At 34.6% G+C, this 25,044-nt stretch overlaps 2 protein-coding genes and 1 long non-coding RNA gene across 3 annotated transcripts in view; all 3 read left to right on the top strand.

Annotated features, from left to right (window-relative positions):
• Positions 1-25,044, top strand: part of LOC131348253 (golgin subfamily A member 6-like protein 24) — an 84,336-nt gene that overhangs the window by 44,171 nt on the left and 15,121 nt on the right. The gene's annotated exons all lie outside the window — the stretch shown is intronic.
• Positions 40-11,870, top strand: LOC131348250 (DNA ligase 1-like). Its single transcript, XM_058383036.1, has 5 exons — positions 40-719; positions 1,778-1,838; positions 7,353-8,522; positions 8,793-8,861; positions 9,325-11,870. The coding sequence occupies exons 2-5, from the start codon at positions 1,814-1,816 to the stop codon at positions 10,650-10,652; spliced, it is 2,592 nt and encodes an 863-aa protein (XP_058239019.1). The 5' UTR covers positions 40-719; positions 1,778-1,813; the 3' UTR covers positions 10,653-11,870.
• LOC131348317 (uncharacterized) overlaps positions 19,917-25,044 on the top strand; it is a 6,220-nt gene continuing 1,092 nt past the window's right edge. The window contains exons 1-4 of the long non-coding RNA XR_009203909.1: positions 19,917-20,166; positions 20,383-20,434; positions 20,553-20,873; positions 22,106-25,044. The exon at positions 22,106-25,044 is cut by the window's right edge and continues 1,092 nt beyond it. This is a non-coding gene — a long non-coding RNA (uncharacterized LOC131348317). The remainder of the gene's footprint in view (positions 20,167-20,382; positions 20,435-20,552; positions 20,874-22,105) is intronic.

The raw sequence follows: 25,044 nt of genomic DNA on the forward strand, positions 1-25,044 counted from the left end.
TCACACTGTTTTATTTACTTTCACAGCGGACATGTGAGTATAAATCCCTTTTCTCTGCTAGTGATGTCTTGATGCTGCATGAATAATATATTTATTGTACAGATGAAATAGATTAGACTGTGCTGTGTGTTCAGAGTGCAATAGCACATAGATATATGAGCATCATGAGCATAGTGTAGTGAACACAACAGACTGTGATCTCTGGCAGAACATTCATCATGCTGTTGTCTAGTTTATCATTTAGTGTTGTACAGACACAGAAATCTGACCTACACACTGATACTGAGAGCTAAAAAGCTGAATGTTTTTGTTTGAATGTGATTTCATAGCAATAACTCTCTCTGAAAGTAACTGAGACTGGCTAACATTACTGTAGTGTGTAGAACTACAGAGAGAGATGTGAGTTAGAGAGTCACACTGGATAATGCTGCATGAAAGAGATTATAACAGAATGGAAGCAAGTGATCTGGTCAATTTGTTTCTTACTGCATTCATACTGAAAGATCCTGAAGAGATTTTTCAATCAGCAGAAAGAGGAGAGAAACAATACAGTACAGGATAAAAACAGACTTTTAGGAACAGTTACAGAATGTTTATAGCTAATACTATAGGATAAAATACAGAAATACTGAAAATTACAATTCATTTTTAATAATTTCTAATCTTTCTTTGCTTTTTTTCCACATCCTCCTCTATATAAAGTCATCTGGGTTCATCAGGTGAGTAAACTATTATAAAATATAATAAATTCATTAATGTCTTACTGATGATAGCAGCATAAAAAATCTTAAATTATGTTAGAATTAGACCAGTGCTCAGTGAGGGTTAAATGAGTTACCATGGTAACCTCTCCCAGTGATGGTTTATTGTGGATTAAAAAAATCACATTTAATTGTTCTAGAAATACAGTTGTTGATCTGTTATTTATACTTTGATCAATTTGCTCTTATTACTGTTGTTATTATATAATTATTATTACTAGAATTGTAAACAGTTTGTGGAAATTTAAATAAAATAAAAGATATAAATAAATGTAAGAAAAATGATGATCTTCATCACATTGAAGTCCATCGGCAAACTTTGTCTTAAATTCCATTTAAAGTGAAACAGAAAAGGTTTAACACGTGTTCAGTTTAACTTGATGATCGGTGCAGACATCCTACAACAGGAACAAAATCAATTTACATTAAAACTCTTTTTTTTTGGCAACATTAATGGCAACCCAAGAGAAACTGTAAATAAAACAAGCTGTTCATCCTTTTGGGAAAAAAAAACTATTATATATATATCTCATAGTTTCTGTGAACTCTGTTGTGTGATTTGATCAGAGCTGACTGACGATCATGAAAATATAAAAGTCAGCTAATGAACATAAAAATAACATTAAACACAATCAGATGTAAATGTCTGGATCAGTTGATGTTGATGCATAAGAACATGACTTTATTGTGATATTGTGTGACGTCACCACAACAGAAATGAACCCAAACATCTTGATTCTCCTGGAGAGGATTTTTTCTCCCTCCTGTAAGGTTCAGTTTACTGTTTAGTGATTGTGTTCTTCAGCTGCATTCAAACTCAGTGTGTTACTGAATACAATATCAGTTTAAATCAGCCTCAATCACCTCAGTGTGTACTGTTATATCACACACACACACACACACACACACACACAGTGATCTGAACAGAGAAACACTTCATGTTTATTTAACACTTTATTTACATACAGTATGGAGTCATGTATAAAACCTTCACACTGTTTTATTCACTTCCACAGAGAGACAGAGAATGGACAGAAGATGAGAGAAAGAAAATGGAGGAATCTGCTCTACTGACTGGTGAGTATGGAAGGAGATACAAAAGTAAACACACTGTTCATTTTTACAGTCTGAAGTGTTCAATAATGAGATCTCCAGTACACTATAAAAAAAATGTTGTAAAAAATAAATAAATCACTGGCAGCAGCGGCGGCCAAACAAAAACCGTAAAATTAAAGTAAAATACATTAATTCAAATAAAGTGCAAAATAATAATTTTACATAAATGTTTATTAAATATTTTAAAGAAAAACACTGTAATTTTATGGATTTTTCCTTTATTATTAAATTGATCTACCTCCTTCAAAAAAGTGACAGCATTAAATGGTTTGAAGAGAAACACTGTTATTTTATTAATTTTTCCTTTATTATTAAGAACCAACATCTTCAATAAAATGTCAAGACATGCTCAAAATTGTAAATTTAACAGTTTAATTTTTAAAGACAAATAAATTCAGTTTAAAAATGACAGTACCAATGTCACATTAAACATTTATTATTCACTGTACTGATTAAATAAAATAAATTATCATAAAATATAAGCTTTAGGATATCTGTGATACAAAATACAATTGGGTAATACAAAACTGATGCATGTAGAAGATATACATCTTCAAGAGCCCCCAGGATGAACTGAAAAACTACAAATGGCATTTTTTCAAGTTATTACGGTTACAGCCATGAAATCATGATTTAACCTTTGAAACGAGTGGAGAAAGGAACAATTGGTGCTGTTTGCTGCTTTTTAGCTTGTTTTTTCAATTCATTTTGTATTGTTTTCCACAATATTCTACTCCTGGGGACTGTGTAGCTCTGATAAATTGTGTGGATAAATATTACTTTGTCATTAAAAGGGTTAATTCACCCAAAAAAGAAGAATCATCAAGAGTCATTTACTCACCCTCATGTCATTTCATACATGTAAGACTTTTGTTCGTCTTCATAACACACATGAAGATTTTCTGTCCCTTCTACAACTTTTACAATGAGACTGTAAAACTACTCTATATTAAGAGGTTTAGTCCAAATTTCCTGAAGAATTTTAATCGCTTTATATGATGAACAGATTTAATTTAGGCTTTTATTTGCATATTTACATTAATTCAGCAGACATGAACAGATGCTCAATCGTACCTGCTTGAACAAACCTCACTAACTCTCACTGAAGCTCTAACATGCTGTGGAACACGCGAGAATGAACCGCATTGGTTCCCACAATTCAAGCAAGCATGCTGGAGCTTCCATTTGCCATAACTGATGTGTGCATTGATCAATGCAAATAGGTGAACAAAAGCTTCACTTCAATCTGTTCATCATATAAAGCGACTGAGTCTCTTCAGAAAATTAGGATTTGTTTTACGATCTCTTTATGAATTTTTAGAAATGACAAAATGGTAGTTGCATAGACTGAATGAAGGCACAGAAATCTCCCAGATATAAATAATAATACCTTCAGTTTTTTCTGAAGATGAACAAAAGTCTTACAATTTTGAAATGACATGAGGGTGAGTAAATGAAGACAGACTCTTCATTTCGGGAATTATCTCTCTAACTCTCTCTCTATATCTCTCGAATTATCTCTCTAACTATATTATCCCTATAAAACTAAGTGCATTAATAAGTAACATCATAACATACAACGAAAGCTCAATGGCTCTGCTCCAGAAGTGACAGTTACAGCAGTTAAAGAACAATCCTCATCATCAGTAGGATCTTGGTTGGAGAGAAATACTGTGATTCACTGAGAAGTCCTTTAAATTCTTTAATTTAATTTGTCTTCAACAACATTTGACATGAGATATTCTGCTATGTGAACAAAGAGCACTGTACGTATTGAGAGTGAAGGTGATTAAATGTTATTAGATCCTTCTGACATGTCATAAAAGCCAAGAATTTTGGATCCAGAACCAAAACAGTACCCGCTTCACAGTTTCTATTTTACTTGATCTACCCCTCATTAATTTGCTATTTATTGAATAACATTATATCCAGGAGTTTCTTTTTAAATCCTTTTGGAATTTTGAGGAATTTGAAAAATTTGATGCGAGTTTGCCTGTCCTGCATGTCTGCTCATCATCTCTTACACATCACATTGGACACCAGTATGACTTGCAACCAATACAGTATCTGTTACAAGAAGCAACTTACATCTACAGCATCTTAATGGTGGATTTATTGTTTTGACCACCACAATCAATACATTTTTAACACCTATTTGTTTGCTTCAGACCACTGAATCATTCACTGGAGTTGCATGGATTAGTGTCATGATGGCTGTATATAGTTTTTGAAGAATCACCATTCTGGGGTCTGTTGTATTATAGAGACGTACAAAGATGGATTACTTTTCTGAAAATCTTTCTGTACACCAGAAGGAAGTAAGTCATTTCCATTTGGGATGGTATGAGCAAGAGTAAATTATATATTTTTTGCCCCTTTTTTTGTGAACAAACCCTTTAAAATGAACTAAAATGTTTATTTTTATTCTTCTCTTTCATATACACTGCAATATATACTTACTTGTGATGGACTTGTCTCTCCGTTGGGTGTCTCTTCTCCCCATGAATAATTATTTTTTCAAATGCTTGATCTGAAAGAAAAAAAAAAGATTATTTAGCAGCTTTCAGTGGTACAAAATGTAATATAAAAATACTCAGTAACAAACAGGAAGTTACACTTGCATCAACAGGTTTGGGTCAAATTTAGCATCACTCCAGGACTTAGTGTAAATTTACTGTAAATATCTCCACTTACTATAAATATTTGTGCAGTTAAATGAAAAATCTGTAACACACACACTTTACAGCAGACAGATTTGTGGTAAAGTACCAGTCTGCAGGCATCATTACAGTGTAAACTGATGGACATACAATCATACCTGTAATAGAAAACTAAACATAAATCTAGAAATCTATCTCTCTTGTTTCACGAATGAGAATTCATTTTGGGGTGAACTATATTTTTAAAGTGGTGCCTTTGTGCAGATTTTGCAAAAAACACATATTTACATGCATTTCCTCCCACATAAAGGCAACTGTCAATTTATAGAAAACATACAAAAGGAACATGCTGACTAACGGTCAATAATATGACCACTATTGTGCACACTGCCCATTTACTGACTTAATATTAGCATGGAATGAATACTCACTGACTCTGAAGATCGTGTATCAGGAGACCCTCTTTCCCCACAGCTTCTGGGTCATGGGGGCAAACACACACACACACACACACACACACCAATATTAATATCAATGTTAACAGACATGGACCTGCAAGTTTACTAACTAGCTCCATGAAAAAACACATTCTTATTGAGACTGAAAGTCTCACAGTCGCACAGATGAATGTCAACAAACAAGTTTGTCGGAGTTTGTTGGACCAGTGTGTTGTTACCCCTGTCGCGGCAGGTCAAAGTGTTTTTTCACCTGACTGAACATGTTCATTTGGCGTTGGTCAGGGAATGCCTGAGCAGTGTGATATGATTTTCCAACAAACTCGGACGCAGTGCAGTTGGTGCTAAAAAATATAAAGTTGCCTGATCACTTGACTGCTGCTGAATTTGTAAATTGGGTCGATCTGCTCCAAGCTTCTTGATTCTTTTCTGTTCTTCATCTGAACTCCTTGTGAATGGGTATTTTTGTAAAGATAAAATCTCTTTTGTTAAGATAGAATTCTCTTTCATCTCGAGATATTTCGCTTGCTTCCACATTAATCAGTACCTGTCCGTTAACTGACCATCTGCTGAGGGGTAATGAGACTCGTTGAGAATGGTCCAATCACATGAGGCCAAATAATATAAAAACAATATTGATTCGCTAACAACAAAAGTGGGAGGGCCCAGGGCAGAGAGTTCTGCACCCCACGGAAACTTTAAAACAAGCCAATTAGAACTCTGCCTCAAGTCACATGCTTTTCAAAACTTTACGCAACCACATACATACTTGTGTGTCCGGCGCCCCGCGCACACAAATGAGCAAAATACAGTTTATATGACTAACAGAGGAATAGTACGACTAAATGATTTTATTTCATTATTAATATACACTAACTGTTAACGTGTTAAAGTAGCATTCTTCTCTGGCTAACTTGACCGGCCACCACTGCTCAAATGTAATCTGACCTGGTCATGAACCTTTGCCATGACGATGAGGCAAGACCGTGAGGTGCTGGTCATGCTTAGCAAATGATCCTAAAAGGGCAGGTTTCTGGGCTACCTATAAAGAAGAGCAATTATTGGATCTTTTTTGTCAGCAGTTCTCTGCATGAATTGAAATAGTAACAGTCACAGCAACCACACATTCAAACACAGCCTCTTTCCTTTAATATCCCGACTTCTCAGGCAAAGAATGACACACACAGACATTAAAAGACATGTCTCCTTTATTTAACCCACCTGAGTGACAGTGGGTAGGCAAGCCTGCAACCTTTAGCCAAAAAAGCAGAGCAACTAATGCTACTTGTTTTACATTAAACAATAGTTTTGGATTGAATTATTTTTAGAGTTTACGCTGAAAAAATCTCTTTTATAAGATAAGTTACAGCTTAACTGCATCCTGAACTATTCAATGCACTGTTTTTTTCTGACATTGCCTATACTTATTTTACTTTTGTCAGATTCATTGGTGTCTATATGCATTTACTTATTGTGACATCACTAAATAGGTGTGGCCAGAGGAACACGTGCCTAGAAGTTTCAGTCTGGAGAGCAGTGCAGTCTTTTAAAAAAAAACATGCATTGTTTGATGCAATAACAAAAGTTAACTAAATTTCTGTTTAGAATTACAGAGTTTGAATGTAGAAATACACATACAAATAAGTTTTACTGTAAAATGAAGGGGAAAAATTGTTAAAATTTTATTATGGACATAAACATTTAATATAATAAGCTACTTTTTTAATTACAATTTATTATTGTCATTTTACCTAAATTGGTATGTAATTTATGATTATGAAAAAATACCGTTAAAATAATAATCAATTCTTGAAAAAAAAAAAAATTATATATATAGTCAATTTGTTAATTTACAGATAATATTGGTAATTTTACTGGAAAATTTTTTGAATATTATATTATAATAGTTTTGAATATCATTTTAAATAACAGAAAACTACTGTAAAAAAAATTAGAGTTGTTTTCTGTAAAATTTGGAGTTTGGTTAGTGTAAGAATGTAGTCTGAAATTCACAGCTTGTCACATTCTCCATTCAAGATTTTTTTTTAAGAATTTACACTTTATTGAACACTTTATTTTAAAGTTTATTTTAAGAAAAAAACTTGGATATAAACTACAGTTGAGTCTATAAAATGTTAAAATGTTATAATGCAGAAGAGTTTAAAATACATCAGTAATGTTACTGAAATAAAAGAGTAAATATTTCTCCTTATTAAACTCATTACTCTCTTCAGTTTTCATGGTAAATAATTATAAATAGTCATTTTGGCTTTAGTCATAACAAGCACTGTTTCTGTAGCTGATCACTGGTTATGACCACATGAATCATTCAGCTCACTGTCCTGTTCAATTTTTTAAAGAACTGGAGGGGACTAGAAGACAATTAGAGAATAAAGAAACACAGCTGAAGAACACAGATAAAGAGCTGGAAACCAGTAAAAATCAACTGGAGACACTGGGACAGGAACTTCAGGACAAGCAGAGACAACTACAGGAGATGATGATTGTAGTGGAGCAACAGAAAACTGATTTAGCAGAAAAAACAAAAACACTGCAGATGAAAGATGAGACACTGGAAGAGAAGGAGACACTGCTCAAACAGACAAGAGCTGAACTGGACAAAACAATGAAGGATTTAGAAGACAGTCAGAGACACATGGAGGAGAAAAACACACAACTAGAGAATCTGAACAAACTGCTGACGGAAAATACACAAACACTTCAGAAGAAGGACAAGAAACTGGAGGAGAAGGAGAAACAGGTCAGAAAGATAGAAGAAGAATTGAAAAAAACAAAGGTGATGTTAGAAAAGAATCAGACACAAATGAAGGACAAAGAGAGACAACTGGAGACACTGGGACAGGAACTGCAGGACAAGCAGAGACAACTACAGGAGATGATGATTGTAGTGGAGCAACAGAAAACTGATTTAGCAGAAAAAACAAAAACACTGCAGATGAAAGATGAGACACTGGAAGAGAAGGAGACACTGCTCAAACAGACAAGAGCTGAACTGGACAAAACAATGAAGGATTTAGAAGACAGTCAGAGACACATGGAGGAGAAAAACACACAACTAGAGAATCTGAACAAACTGCTGACGGAAAATACACAAACACTTCAGAAGAAGGACAAGAAACTGGAGGAGAAGGAGAAACAGGTCAGAAAGATAGAAGAAGAATTGAAAAAAACAAAGGTGATGTTAGAAAAGAATCAGACACAAATGAAGGACAAAGAGAGACAACTGGAGACACTGGGACAGGAACTGCAGGACAAGCAGAGACAACTACAGGAGATGATGATCGTAGTGGAGCAACAGAAAACTAAGTTAGCAGAAAAAAACAAAGAGCTTGAAGAGAAAGAGAGTCTTCTAACTGAGAGAGAGACACAGCTAATGGAAAGAGACAAACAGCTTCAGGAGAAAGACAGACTTCTGGAGGAGAAAACAAAGCAGCTGCAGGAACAAACAGATCCAGAATCATCAGCCCCCATCAGGAGAAGAAACAGCAAGGAATGGTTACCTCCAGATAGTGAGTAATTTGTCAAATTAAACAATTATAAAATGCTTCTCAGAAGGTCAGTGTTTCCAAATGGTAAATATTCATTTAATAAATTATCACATAAAATATACTGTAATGATCCTTAATAGTGCAACTCTTCAGATATTATAAGGAAGTGTAATTTAAACAGTGACAGGGGTTAGTTATAGTGTATAAGACGTAACTTTCATGATCTCATCTGTCTAACTTTACCTTCTGAAGAATGTCTTTCTCATTCTGACTGCTTCTGATGTTTCCTAGTGAGTGGAGAGACTCAGGACTCAGCACCAATCAGGAGAAGAAACAGTATGGAGGGAAAACATCCAACATGTAAGTGATTAATGATTGTTGTATGTTTAGTGTGTAACTCATCAGGAGATTGAGGGTAAAAGGGATGAGTATAAAGAGAGACAGCAGACAGATTTAGGTACTTAAATTTATATTTTAATTACAGTCAAAATATCAGTATTATAAAGCTGAGATTAAAAATGGACAAAAAGAAATAATGAAAAAATATGAAAAAACAGGTAAAAATTAAAAATCTGCTGAACATTTCAGGATTCTGATCAGCATGACAGAAAAGCATTTCCCCTATTGTGAGTTTGCCGTTGTTGTTGGAGGAGGATGGATGGCATTACTCTTTCCTCCATCAATCACAGTGACACTAACATGATGAGGAATTTGAATATGAGTTACATAAAGGCAGTAGGACTCCATACTCCATAGAACAGCATAATCACCATAATGCAGTAAGTGATTCTGTATTAAATGATTCATTCTTGTTCATTTTCAGTGGGTGGAGAATCGTCTAGTCCTCATTCTCCAGTGTCGGTTCCTGTAGCAGAACTGAGGCTGGTGCTGCTGGGGAGGACGGGATCTGGAAAGAGTGCAACAGGAAACACCATCCTGGGCAGAGAGGAGAAGAACCAGGCTGCTACATCTACAGCTACATCTACAGTCACCCAGCAGAGTGAGAGCACACAGGGGGAGGTGACTGGGAGGAAGGTGACTGTGGTGGACACTCCTGACTGGTTCTGTTCTGAACTCTCTCTGGAGAAGCTGAGACAGGACGTGGGACTCTGTGTCCATCTGTCTGCTCCAGGACCCCACGCCTTCCTCCTGGTCATACCTGTAATGCAGCCTACAGGAGAGGAGAGAGGGATGCTGGAGAAAATGGAGGAGATCTTTGGAGAGAGATGTTGGAGAAACACCATGATCATATTCAGTGTTACTGATGAACTTCAGAAGAAGAACATTGAGGAGTTTATCCAATCAGGAGTCCAGGAGGTCCAGAGACTTGTAGAGAAATGTGGGAACAGGTTTCACTGTCTCAACATTAAGGAGAGTGGAGATGGTTCTCAGGTCTCAGAACTGCTGGAGAAGATAGACAAGATGGTGGAAGGAAGTAGAGAGAAATTCTACAGCAGTGACATCTACCTGGAAACAGAATCTCAGATTAGAGCCATGGAGACAAAGATCCTGAAGGAAAGAGAAGAGAAAAGGAAGAGAGAGGAGATGGACATGAAAGAAACAATAAAAAAGGAGATGCAGGACTCTCTGAGAAAGATAGAGGGAGTGATCCAGGAGCATGAAGGAGACATCAGACAACTTGATGACCGAACAACTGAACTGGAGAGAAAGATGAAAGAAGAGAGGGATGAAGAGAAAAAGAAAGAATTTGAGAAGGAGCTGAAACAAGAGGTAGAGCGAAGGACAGAAATGGAAGAAAAGGTGAAGAAACTAAAAGAAAAGAGAGAGAGGGAGAGGAGAGAGATGGAGGAGAGACACAAACAGGAGATGCAGGAGATCAGGGAGGTGTATGAAGGAGAGGCCATGATGGAGGCAGAGAGAAAGCTCATGAAACTCATCCTGCCTGAACTCCAGAGAAATATTTTGTCCTCAAAAACAAAGATGCAGGAAGATTTCAGCAGACAGATGGAGGAGAAGAACAGAGAGCTGGAGATTCTTAAACAGAAACTTTCAGATCTCACAGATACTCACAGTGTGCTTGAAGAGGTTTATGAGAAAACGGTCAGAAAAAGCTCAGAACAAGAGAGAGCTGCTCTAAAAGGAGAGGCATCAAAGGGAATCTCTCAGAAATTTAAAGATTTGTTTCAGTGAGTAACAGAGTTTATAAAGCTGCAGAGACTCACCTGGTCAGAAATGAGGCATATGAGTGATGATGGACATCACAGAGGAAGAGATAGAACCCTAAGGATGAAGAAAGAAGATAAGAAACAGGGTTAAACAGTTTTTTTTCTATGGAAACCCTGCAGGGGAAACGACCTAACAGCCAATAATTCTTAAAACAACAGGATTTTAAAAATCAAGATGGATTGTCCAGTTGGCTACAAGAGTCCAGCACACTCACAAATTAGTTGCAGATTTAGTCAATTCTGATTAACAGTAAGATTGTTACAGCTACTTTCTTGTCATGCAGGACAACCTAACAAATATAATGAGTGGGGATAATTTAGAACATTACACACACTGAAGAAATCACATCATGACCCAAAGTGTTTTATTCTTCTTATACAACAATTTGATACAATTACATTTTTATTAATTAAACAAGAACACAGTAAACTATTTATCTCTTTACAGCTACATTTAATGTTGATGTTCATCCTCAAAACTGCTAGTTACTGTTCTCACTTACATTATAACAGCTTGGAGCAGTCATCACCCTTTCTTTTCTCTCTCTTGAAAGGAAAAGAAACAAAATTGTGTTATAAAACCTGCTGATTGTTTCTGTGAATGCTGACGGTTTGATGACATGACACACTTTTCTGTCCAGCAAATTCTTTTTGTATTGGTGACGTTTCATTAGCATCATAAAAATATAATGTGGTGCGATCATCTGAACATCGTCAGAACTACATTATAAAGACTCCTTTGATCTTTCTATATTGCTGTATTTGACATCATTTTACAAAGTATTTCACATTATTGATTAAAACTGCAGATCCTTTGGATTAATAGTACTTTCATAATATACTAGAAAAGAATTGTCCAGATTTGTTCATTTCGCAAAATATCACCTTGTGCTACTGTCTGTAACAGAACATTTTGAGACTTTTATATTGAAAAAATATTAATCAGAAAAATATCATCGTAGAGCAACATCTCTGTGAATCTTGGAAATATCTGGAAGGTTTGTCAGACTTTATCAACTTTGGAAAACTTGAACCTCTTTACATTTTGCCATGTTGTTGTTCATGTTTTATATCTCAATGAGATGGATATTTTATTTAAAAAATTATTTGTAAAAATTTGTATCAATGTGTATATATTTGTACATTTGTGTAAATACTGTATGAATAAATTTATATATGTATGTATGTCTGTAATTATTTAGTATTTTATTTATATAACCTGTTTATATACCACTCAGTTGTAAAAGAATCACTGACTCTAATGCTAGAGCTGAGTATCCTGATAGAAGAAGAGAAAAAAAAGAAAACATGTACTAGAACATGATGTTAATATTTTAAACCCTATAATATTTCTAATTTGCTGATTAGTAGATTTTTTTATCATGTTACTCATAGTCCTCATTTATATTTTCCTCTAATTTCCACTTATTACAAACAAAATCATAAATCATTTTAATAGAATCATTTTCCAGTTGCTCTTTTTCTCTCAGAATAAAGGAAGGTGTATTTTTTTTTAACTTCCTGTTTAAGACAGCTACATGTTAAATAGCCTCTGTTCTGATTGGCTGCCCTGTATCACACATCCTTAAACCACTCGTCTAAGATGAGTCTACGTTCTTTATCTCTTCAGTGTAAATGGCCGTGTCTAAACTGCTGTGGACTGAATCACAGTGAAATGGAAATGTGGAATCTTTAAAAGACTGGGTTTACAGTTTAGTTTGCACACATGGACTGTAATTATTTGGGGTGAATGAAATTTTGTGGTACATCAACATTTTATGAATAAAAACTGTACCTTCTGTTCTCATCTATCATAAATAATGCACTTAAAATTGTCAGTCTACTTCCTGTCATGAATTTGTTTCAGCTATCATAGAAGAGAAGATCTGGGAAAGATTACATACAAAAACTGGAAGTGAGCTGCTTAAGAAGAAACAAAGAGAAACAGAGGGCTGAATAATACATTACACCCCATCCATGTAAAGTACAAAGTGTTTTTAACATCTATCACACTTTTTATAAAAAAGTTTAATGTGTGTATTTTAGCTAATGAGTGTCTGTGTGATTTCAGACCTGGTTTAGTGTGTATTGATATTTAGATTTTTAATCGTGTGTGATGTTCCCATCATTTGATTTGACCATCCATCATACTGTATAATTGTTCGGTGGATGAAATATTAGCCACTGATACGGTCATTCTCAAGTGAATGGTAGTCTTCTCCATTTTAAAATCAGATTCATAGTTTAATCCAAATTAAAACAAGCCATGTGACTTCATGGTAGAAACTCATTAACAATGCGAGTAGACATTTCTGCAGATCCTTTAGAACAGAACAGATTGTATTGTAGTTTATGGGAGTCCGATTGTGTTCTTAATAACGTGTTAAACTTTCTCATACACTCCTTTTTAGAAATTAGACACAACCTGGGGACATGCAGCAGCAAGAATCACACCAGAGAAATGAAGCTCAATGATAAACGAGGTAAATGTGTGAAATTAAATACGGTCCCATTTCTATATTTTGTGTAGGAGGGAAAATCACAGTTGCACCACATGATGATGTTTAAGACCATGTCTGATTAATGTTAATGAGAACTGGTGAATTCCTATTAGAATTGTTTTCAGTGACTGCTTTGTTGAACTCGGGGAGCTCTTGTGTTAAAAGCTTTTTCCAACTGAAAATCATCACCAGGGACTATTACACGCGGAGTGATCTGTCACTCGCCATGTTCACAGACTGACGCATTTCCTTAACTGACACACTCATATACACTTTGCTGACGCGGATTGATCTAGCCTTGTCCGGAACTACGTTCATGTAACGTAAATACAAGCAGCAGTCTCATTTCTGCCCGTATGGCTCTCAATCAGGACGCGCTGCAGTTCCATGTTTCACCACAGCTTTACATTGGGGGAACAGGGGGGCGCTGTTGAGCTCAGGAGGACTGTGACCCCCTCTGTCCTGTTAGTACAATCATAACAGAGCCAACCTGTCTGCCGAAGCCATGCACTACATTTCAACATATCCTCCTCACTTTAAGCATTAAAATAATCTAGAAACTCCGAAAATATTTTTGGAATAATGCTGAACACATTTACGAGTTAATAATACAGGATTGATTCCGTTTATACAGAGGTCTATGTTTTGAAGCGGATGAATATTTTGGTGGGTCACAGCACCACCTGCCCATAGAGACGAGTCAGGGTTTTCTCCATCCTGAGATTAACAACAGAAACATCAATCATCAATCATGTAACTACTGATCTATTTTTACTCTTCTTCTTGGAGTCATGGTTTAACTCCCCATCCTGAATGTGTTTGCAGATATTCACTATATGATATTTCATCTTTTCCTCCATGACTGTGTTTATTATAAATCACACTTTAGGTGTCCTATAGAACTGCTAGATTTTTATTTTTTGTTAAACCTGGATATCGAAAATATTAACTGATGATTTAATGTACAGAGTGTGAGCAAATTCCGACAATATTTAAATTGGATTCATTTTGGATAAATCATCAGTTCAGATCGTCAGGATTTCCTGGGTATAATGTTAAAAAACAACCTTTTTTTCAAGAAATTTATAAACTTTTAAGAGCAAGCATTCATTAAAGATGTGCATGGTGAGATACTGTTAGGAGCCGTGACACATGTCATTTTATTTATTTATTCATTCACTTGAGATTATGATTAATGTCCAGATTGTAGATGATCCTCAAAAACCTCTACATGTGTGCAACAGTTTTATAAATATATATATATTTTAGATAAGATTTAAAAAAAGAATATTGCTAAATTAAAAATAAATAAACCCCCAGGTAATGAAGGTCTTACTGGTGAATTTTATAAACCTTTTTTTTTGCGAATTCTTATTATATGTTTACAGAGAAGCTTTGGATAGAGGTAGCCTTCCACCAGCTATGTGTCAAGCTCTAATTACTCTAATACCTAAACCGAATAAGAACCGTTTATTACTCCACAATTAGAGACCTATTACTCTTATGAATAATGATGGAAAAATATTTTCACACATTTTTGCTCAAAGTTTACAGTCTTGTTTAGATAAGATAATAAATAATCACCATTCTGGTGTAATGCTAGGAAGACATATTAGTAATAACATCTGTTTAATTCTAGATTTAACTGATTACAATGATCTAATAATGGATAATAGTTTAATCCTTTTTATAGACATATATAAAGCCTTTGATGCAGTGAAGCAATTTCTTATTGAATGCATTCAAATTTTTAGGTTTTGTTCATATTTCATAAATCCCATAAGAATATTATATAATGGTAAGAATAGCTGTATGAAACTTCCCCATGGCATCATCCATCAGTTTAATATTACACATGGAATCCTTTTTTATTTCTGTTACTTATGCAGCTATTAGCTATTCATAAATTTCAAGATTTATTCAAAAGTGTTCTCAATTAGCAGACATTACAGATCTCTTTTTAAAGGATGAACAGGAGATGCTTTCAAAATATGTTTTGACCTACAGTATATAAATATATTTTCTGGCTTAAGCTTAAATGTAAAAAATGTATACGTTTCCCTTTAAAAGACACCTATACTCAATATACTGAAATAGAAAATATCCATATTAAACATGATGATAATCCATTCAAAAATTGGAGGGATTTCTCCTTCAATGTCTAAATATTATTAACAATCTGAAGGTTTATCATATTTATTTTATTTTACAAAGATATTAGATTTTCCAAAAACAATAATTAAAAAAATTAGATTCTTAATTACATAAATTTGTCTGGAAAAATAAATTACATTATTTAAAGAAATGAACGTTATGCAGTTCCTATTCACATGGAGTCTTAAATTGTTCAATTTCTACTCCTCAAATATTATTTCTAAAATATCTTGGATACAAAATTTCATTAAAAATAACACTCAACGTTGGTATTAAATCCCAAATATTATGTTTAGTAAAGTAGGTGGTATTTAATTCCTTCTCGAGTGTAACTTTGATATAAACTTCCACTTCAGTTATCTAATTTCCACAGACAGGTTCTTCTGTGTCTTTTTCTTGTATACAAATATTTTCTCTCTCCACAAACAATTAATAAAGAATAATGAATATATCAGAAATAAACATTAATCAATTCAATAACTGGGTTAAAGTGATATTGTTGTTAATTGCTTACTTAAATTAACATAAGGCTACTGTTCTTGAACCTATAAGCCCCCTTGCAAATTCATTTAGAACACTGGCTTTACGAATTGAAATCAGAAATGAATTGTATAATAAAAGTATAATAACAAATTTCTCTTTAACAACAAAATTGTAGAAGTGTCTTTCAAAATTATTTATTTAATTTACCCCACAAATTAAAAAGTAAGATTTTTTTTAAAGACATCGATGTATGTTGTGTGTTTTAATGAACAAATAAACAATCTTGCCTCATTTTTATGGTTGTATTTTTGTTAAATTCTTTTGGTTTGATGTGGAAAAATGTTTTTTTGTTTTCTTTGTGATGAGAATAAAATTTTACATTCAGAAATGCAAATGGTCAGTAAAGACTCCCAGTTTACAACAGTTTCAGAAATACATGTTTATTTTGAAGCACTAGATGGACTGATATATCCAAAAGCTATAAAGACTCTAAATATTTACAAAGCCTTAAAAACGTCTTGGTAATACACAGTGGAAATGTTCCCCATATGTCTGTGTAAGTCGAGACATTTATGTGTTGTTTTTGTTTTCTCTCTCTCCTATATGTTAACATTAATCATTCTATATTGATTATAATAGTGTTTTGTATGAATGAAAATATTTTACATTTGATACGAGAAAAAAGTCTGATGCATATGGCAGATAAAAAAGGAAACACTTTGGTGTTCAGCTGTGACAGTGAGCGCTTATGAGGATCAGTTAAATGCGTATTGTCCTGTTTATTTTATTTTATTTTATTTTATTTTATTTTATTTTATTTTATTTTATTTTATTTATTTATTTATTTATTTATTTATTTATTTATTTATTTATTTATTTATTTATTCATTCATTCATTCATTCATTCGTTTGTTTGTTTGTTTGTTTGTTTTTTGTTTGTTTATTTTTATTTATGTGCTTTGATTAACCTTTATTTCTGTAGGCTTTGGAACGTTATACTGCTCCAGATAAGTGCTGTTTCTTGTATAAGTTCATGTCTTGATGTTAATCATGTGTTGATTTGTATTATAATAAGTACTTTATGGTACGAATTACAATCTAGAAGGGCTGGAAATTGTACAAAATTACATGTTGTTCGTTTCCATTTATTTAATAATTGTATGTTATGGTTTAATTATTATTATTCAATTCAACCTGCTGAATTTAACTTTCACACTGCCTTTTGTCTTCATAGACACTGTTCAGAACCTATAGTGGGGAAGACAGGGGCAAAGATGACCAAACAAAAACAGTTGGTAAAAATAGAAATTGAATGAAACCCAGGCTGTTTTAGAATAATAACTGTAGAATTTGTTTATTTTTTTAACAGATTTTCTGCTACTGAGTCTTTAGTGAAATCCTCAATATGTCCAAGTCTCAAAAATCTCATAAGGCCTGAGGCAGTTTTCCAGAGGGTGTGTGGCCCTCTGCAGCTGGCAACAGACCCGATCCTCATCAGAAGTATATCTAAAATATCTAAATAGTATATTTAAATATATCTAAACACTTTGACCATTACTTAAATTTTATTGCCATAAATGTATACTGTTAATGTATATTTTATTCTTCATGTTGTTTTAGGCATCATGGGGCAATTTCCATTTGACCCAGCACTTCTATCAAGCATGGTTCCCACACCAAACCCTGATATGCTGTGTTTGTGGACCCTGGACCCTCAGCCACCACCACTCCCCACCAGCTCTCCACCCTCTGTGATGGTCCATCAGCCAAGCAGTGTTCCTCGAATTTCAGCATTTCAAATTGAAAATGGAAAATCACAATCAGGGAAGACTCGATATCACACAAACCCCCTCACAATTATTTTAAACAGATTAAAATCTCTAACATGAGCTGTGTTTTCTGTACAACATTTTATTACATGATTCAAACTCACATGTGCAGAACACACAAGCTGAATCCCATAAAGAAAATAATCACACCACTGACTGTCTATAAGGGTGGACATCATACCAGGGGTTTAAATGTGAAGCCAAAATGCCTCTAACTCCCTCTAGTGGCTGTCTGCAGTACAATTATTAACCCCTCCAGTTCCCATGTTAGTGAATGGAACATGATCCAAACTTGTATTTAAGTTAGCTAGCTAGCAACTGGTAGCTCAGTAATTCATGAGACAAAGCTCTAAAGCTGATGTTCAGCATTTTCACTTCATATGGAGTGTTTTATTCAACAGCTGATCACAGATCTGTGTTACTGCACTGAGAAAAAAAGACCTCATGAACTCGCAACCACAATGACAAAAACATCAATCTTGTAAATACTGATTTATTTATGGACTGTTCTTCTTGGAGTCATGGTTTAACACCTCATCGTGAATGAGATTAAGATCTTCAGTATATTTTTGGTTAGGTTTGATTTTATGAATCATTAATTGTTGGTGTTGGTTCTTTTCTTTTTGCTTCTACAAATCAGGTTTTAGGCGTCCTGCAGACCTGCTTGATTTATTTATTTATTTTTTTAATCTGGATCTCAAATAATCTCAGACAATATTCCAATTGGATTAACTTTTGAAAATTTCCAGAACAGATCATTAGTGTTTCCCAGGTATAATGTTTTAAAAACCAAAGTAAAGGGGTAAATCTTGTTAAAGAAATTAGTAAACTTGAAGGAAGCATTTTATTTAAAATATGCATGGCAAGCTAATGTTAGGAGCTTTATATATATATATATATATATATATATATATATATATATATATATATATATATATATATATATATATTAAACCTACTACTCACTTGTTCACATGCACAATGTACTCTGTTCATTACTGGAATTATTAGATTGTCATAGAAAAGAAATAAAAACTCAGACAGAATGAAAAGATTGTCAGTGACTGGTTTTATTGTGTTGTGCAGAAACTGATCCTGAATTTCCTCCAGATGATCAGCAGCGATCACAAATAATTTAATCTGATGCTTGTAGCCTTTCTTTTTTCGTCTCTATATGTGTGTGTGTGTGTGTGTGTGTGTGTGTGTGTGTGTGTGTGTGTGTGAGGGGTTATATTGAATACAGATAGTTGTAGATAACCACAGGCCACACTAATGAAATGGACCGAATTACAGAAGAAAACAGTTTACAACACGTATAAAAATCTGAGAACCATCAACAAGGTATTGTACAAAACATTTGTATTTTTGACGTGTACTTAACCTCATGTGTATACTGAATTTAAAATCATCTCAGGGTTAATGATGAAGATCTACATCAAGACCTGTTCTGTCACTGAGGTGGTGGACCGAACCGGACGGCTGAGTCACTGGCTGTCTTCATACATCTACTAAAGACCTACCTCTTCCTGAAGCACTTCAGTGTCTGTCCATTTCTTGCTGTATTACCTTCCAACTGATGGTATTCGAAGTCTGTGAACCAGTATTGATGTATTCATTCATAGAGACTTCTGGAAGTCACTCTGGATAAGGACGTCTTCCAAATGCTGTAAAATGTAGAAATAAACAGCTGTATAGGAGTTCTGATAACATTTGGACTGTTGCAGTATCCCAATCCATGTCCTGCTCACTATATTGTGGACTAGCGAGTGTAGATATTTTATAAATCACGGGTGGGCAAACGTTTTGGCTCAAGGTCCAAACTGAATTGTAAAATATAACAGATGGGCCGGGGATAATATAAACATATTATTATAATATTACACTACTTAATAATAATAATAATAATAATAATAATAATAATAAAAGTAATAATAATTTTATTCATTTATTAATTTTTTTATTTATTTATGTTAACAATATAATATATAAATTACTATAAGGGACATGTGAAGCCTCTTGATCTGACTGGTTGCTAGTGTAGTTAGCATGCTTGAGGGAAAGATATTGTGTTGTATTTTTTATTTTTTAAAACAGTTTCTTGCTATATAAGACACACTGCCTTTGACAGAACTTCAGTGAAAAAATATTTATCTGTCTCCTCCTTATTAAAAACTCGACACTCACACCGTCTACTTTACTTTACTTTAATAATACAGGACATGCTGAGCACAGGGGGCGTGGTTATCAGAGGGGAAGGGGCGGAGCTCTCTCTCAGTTCTCTGTAATGAAGGTGAAAGTGAAAATAGTTTTCGACTCAGAAACAGAGAAACTGCACCGTTACACTTCCTGCTGTATCGGACTGATAAAGGAGGAATATATGTGTGTGTAGACAGGAGACATTTTAAACACGGGGTTTAAACCTTAATGAGATAAATACCGAATATGAGCCGCTCTGAAATGTGGAAACGCTTCAGCTAAAGCAGCAGATGTGTTTATATGAGGAACAGAGAAGGTAAGAGGAGTTAGCATCATGCTAAAGGACATGCTAGTCTCCAACGAGTCAATAACCTGTTACAATAATCTTCATAAATGTAATTTCTTACCGTGTGTGTGTGTGTGTGTGTGTATGTGTGTGTGTGTGTATGTGTGTATGTGTGTGTGTGTGTGTGTATGTGTGTGTGTGTGTGTGTATGTGTGTGTGTGTGTGTGTGTGTGTGTGTGTGTTTAGGATTTTATTAGTTTGAATCTACAGAAAGAGATAAAGATGGCGACTGCAAGAAGTAAGTTATATTTCAAAGAATTAATTTATCAATACAATTTATTGAATTTATTTATTTAAATTATTTAAATGTATTTAATTGTGTGTGTGTGTGTGTGTGTGTGTGTGTTTCTACACAGATGAGTTTAAACTCATTGGTCCCAGTGGTACAGAGGAGTATAAGCGCTCTGCTGTCACTCTCTCATGTCGTCTGTCTCCTGAAATCAGTGCTGTTAACATGGAGATCCGGTGGTTTAAGGAGACAGACTGTGTTTGTGTTTATAAGAACAGAGAGGTGACAGAGGGGAGAGGTTACAGGGGCAGAGTGAGTCTGGACACTCAGGAGCTGGAGAGAGGAAACGTCTCCTTACAGCTGAGAGACTGTACATGGTCAGATGATGGATATTACCTGTGTCAGGTCACTGATGGAGACAGAACAGAGGAGATTACAGTACAGATGAGTAAGTGTTCCTGATCTCCACACTGCATAAACTCCACATCATCATCTGTGCTTCTCATCTCAGTACATGAAACACACACTCAGTATTCAGTGTGAGGTTCAGTATACAGGCTGCTAATGTGGAGTGAAGTTTATTTGAGTTGAATAAACAGTAACTCTGGTTTTCACTCTGATACACACCTGCACAAGAGCTTAAAAGCAGCAGCTTGTACACATATGAAGTAAATAGGGATTAATTTATTTAACTTTATTGGCTCAATATCAGTTTAAACTGAAACAATTAGACATTTTTTTTACATCAGAGAGGAAATTAAATTACACACTAAATGTCTTTAAATTGTTAGAGTTTCTGGATATCCAGTAGAACAGACTAGATCACTGCTAAATACAGCACTGAGAACCAAACAACACACATTTAGATTAAAGGTAGAGAAACACAACACAGTTTGGCTGATGATTGAGATGATGATTCAAACTCACATGTGCAGAACACACAAGCTGAATCCCATAAAGAAAATAATCACACCACTGACTGTCTATAAGGGTGGACATCGTACCAGGGGTATAAATGTGAAGCCAAAATGCCTCTAACTCCCTCTAGTGGCTGTCTGCAGTACAATTATTAACCCCTCCAGTTCCCATGTTAGTGAATGGAACATGATCCAAACTTTCATTTAAGTTACAGCTCCACAGTCATTTTTATGAGCTCAGTTCAGCTTAATATCTCCTCCATATTTCTCCTACAATAAATGTGTTTTGTAAGAGTTATATGGTGATCATTAAAAGGGCAGGTTGATGAGGTTGACCAAGGCAGCTAACACTAACTCAAATTCATACTAATTTATTGAGTGTATGACTTTAGATAACACTAGCAGTAGCTTGGTAAGGTTAACCAGTCACTACTTTTTAAATGAACTGCACTGACAGAATGAGTGGAGAATAAGAGCACTTCTCCATTCAGATGTGTAACTTACTGCAGCTCTCAGAGTTCCAGGAAAATCCTGGAGAGCAGCAACTGTTTTTCCTCAAGAAATAGTTTGTGGAGTGTAAATGTTGCATGTTCACATTATTTATAATGATAATGATTTATTATAAAATTGTATCTGAACATCTTTGAAAGCACAGAGTGAAGATTGTTTATCAGCTGTTCTGACTGTAAATCATAAGTTTTTCTCATTGTATTTTATCTAACATTACATTTCTCTCTGTTGTTTTACATGATCCCTCTCCCAGTGGTAAGTAAATAACTCGACTTCACACTAATGGTAAAGGCTGATATTTTATAAACTTATCACATATATTACATTTTAATCCAGGAATCAAACAGAATCATAAAAAGCATTTTCAGATCATGTTTACATGAAGGAGTCTGATCAGTAAGTGAGATTCCACTTCCATCAGTCAGCTTCTTTCCCACAATGCACCTGTGTGTAACCTCACTGCAGTGCAATAATGTAGACAGAGACGTTTACCATGTCGAGTAAAAGACACAACAAACACACAGTATATAACACACACCACTGACAGACTCCATCACAATCTTACACAATAAACATAAATCACAGCTTTAACAGTTTTCAGTGCTTGTAGACAGAATAATTGTCATCAGTCTCTCTGTGTAACAATCACACCATATTCTGAAAAAGCATTGAAGAGTCGACTCGGCCTAGCGTTTAGTCTCTTTAAGCTAACAGTAGTAAGGCGTGTTAATGCACACAGAATAAAGACAACCTGACTGAACTGAGAACAGAAGTCCTTCACTTCATTTACAATGGATATAAAAAGTCTACATGTCCCTGATAAAATGGCAGGTTTTTGTTGTGTAAAAAAATTAAATCAGGATAAATCATGTGTCACGTCTAGGACCCCGCCCTGTGCGGGGTTCGAACCCGGACTGCCGTGGTGTTGCGTGCAAGTGCCTGCACGCTGTGGAGATAGAGACCCATACGCAGGATTCAGAGAAGCGCTGCTTTTATTACATAAAGACGAGACAGAGGGCAACTACTGTAACTTAACACTAGACATGGCATGGTGTAAAACTAAACAAAAGACAAAACCTGAACATAACTAACCTAAACCTGCCATAACACCACAGCACAGTTAACAATCACAGACAAAGACATGAACACAAGGAACCCTATTTATAGGGAGAGACATTAGGGCTGATGGGATACAGGTGACGCACCAGGAATGAGAACAATGGGAAGGGCGTAACACAAAAGACACACAAAGAAGCAGGCTTCCAAGGTTCACCTGCCAGCGCCCTCTCTGGGCCTGGCAGGGAACTGTCCAGCTGTTCCTGACTTCATGTCAGAACATTTTCTACCTTTTATTGGGAAATTGTGATTCATATATTATAGTGATAAACAATACGATTTGTTTTTGTGGAGAAAAAATAAAAATATACAATTACCTGGTTGTATTTTTGCACACACCCCTAAACTAATACTTAAAGCTAGAGCTGGGTGATATGTCCTATAAATTGAATCTCCGTTTTTTAAAACAAAATTCGATTTTCGATTTCAAAATGATTATTTTTCTTAAAGAAAAATTAATAAAACACTAGAGACTATATTATAGATTTTTTTTATTTGAGCAAACACAATACCACATATGAACTGCAAACTTACTTTCACTAACAAGTTTTTTTTTTTGTTATTTTAGAAAATCAATAATCAATACAACAACATAAAAACCTTTTTTTGGGATTAATAAAGTGCAAACTTTCACCAGTCTTTACAAGTTCTAATTATTCTAGCAAAATAAAGTAATATAACAAAATATGAGGGATTTGTCAAGTGCAAACTGCAGATTTAACTTAAATCACTTTTTATAAAATAAATAGTTGTCACCTGAAAAAAATCCCCGAAGAAAAAGAGTTTTGTAAAGCAGTTCAACACGCAACTAACACGCTAAATAAAATCAAACAGGAGCCAGACAGCATTTTACAACTGTGTATATGGGCACAATCAGGTAGAGTGGGCGAATCCCCAGGGAGAGGCACAGGATCATCAGTTTTGTGAGAGGCCTCGCCTCATCTGCAGTTTCATTCTAGTTGCCATAACATTATTCAGCTGTGTTCCCACATTATTTAGAAAACCGAATAGACAATTTAACATACATCAATGATAAACGGTGAAATAATTAAAAGAGATTAACAAGAGATTGAATGTGATTGGTTGATTCTGAACACTGCCACATTGTCAATTATGAAAGGGTGTGCAAACTTATGCCACCTATTTTATTGTACATTTTTATTTTTATTTTTCCCCCTAAAATAATTGTTATTGTTCCTACTTTTATATGTAGTTTGCAGTTTTTCAATAAATGTGGAAAAGGATCGGACATGATTTATCTTGGGTTCAGTTTTTTTACTCAACAAAAACCTGCCATTTTATCAGGGGTGTGTAGACTTTTTATCCAGATATAAAAAGATTACATGCTGTCATAACCAATATATAGATGAAGCAGCAGAAAAACACATCATTCTGTAATCTGTTCAGTTTTTACATTGATAAATGTCTATTTTTAATTAAAGGAAGTGGGAATCTGATATTCTGTATATTCCTTTATCTACTACAATAACACATAGATATATTACAGAATATTTCACTATATATTTAAAATACACAGGGGGAAATACACAAATACTGACATACTGTATATTGGTAAAGACATGCAGGGATCAGAAAATAGTATTTTCCAATAAATCACAAGATATTTCTCTTCCTCAAGGGTAACTAGCGGTATATTAGCACAATGCTACATGATACAGATTTACTGTGTGTGATGACTGATTGTTGTCTAGTTTTCCTCTTTTTTATTAAGACACACATCAGCTGTGTTTTAACCAGAGTAACAGTTACTTTCACATTTTCACATGTAACAAGTCACATTTGTAATCATGCATAAAATCTTCACACTGTTTTATTTACTTTCACAGCGGACATGTGAGTATAAATCCCTTTTCTCTGCTAGTGATGTCTTGATGCTGCATGAATAATATATTTATTGTACAGATGAAATAGATTAGACTGTGCTGTGTGTTCAGAGTGCAATAGCACATAGATATATGAGCATCATGAGCATAGTGTAGTGAACACAACAGACTGTGATCTCTGGCAGAACATTCATCATGCTGTTGTCTAGTTTATCATTTAGTGTTGTACAGA

The sequence above is a fragment of the Hemibagrus wyckioides genome, linkage group LG28 (genome assembly GCF_019097595.1).
Source record: "Hemibagrus wyckioides isolate EC202008001 linkage group LG28, SWU_Hwy_1.0, whole genome shotgun sequence".
NCBI classification, from domain to species: Eukaryota; Metazoa; Chordata; class Actinopteri; order Siluriformes; family Bagridae; genus Hemibagrus; species Hemibagrus wyckioides.

What these genes read in the sequence shown, in the direction of transcription:
- LOC131348250 (XM_058383036.1), top strand. Translation starts at nt 1,814, where the DNA reads ATGGAGGAATCTGCTCTACTGACTG. An exon ending in GGAATGGTTACCTCCAGATA is followed by an intron (nt 8,523 to 8,792) that starts GTGAGTAATTTG and finishes GATGTTTCCTAG; the next exon opens with TGAGTGGAGAGACTCAGGAC. An exon ending in GGAGGGAAAACATCCAACAT is followed by an intron (nt 8,862 to 9,324) that starts GTAAGTGATTAA and finishes GTTCATTTTCAG; the next exon opens with TGGGTGGAGAATCGTCTAGT.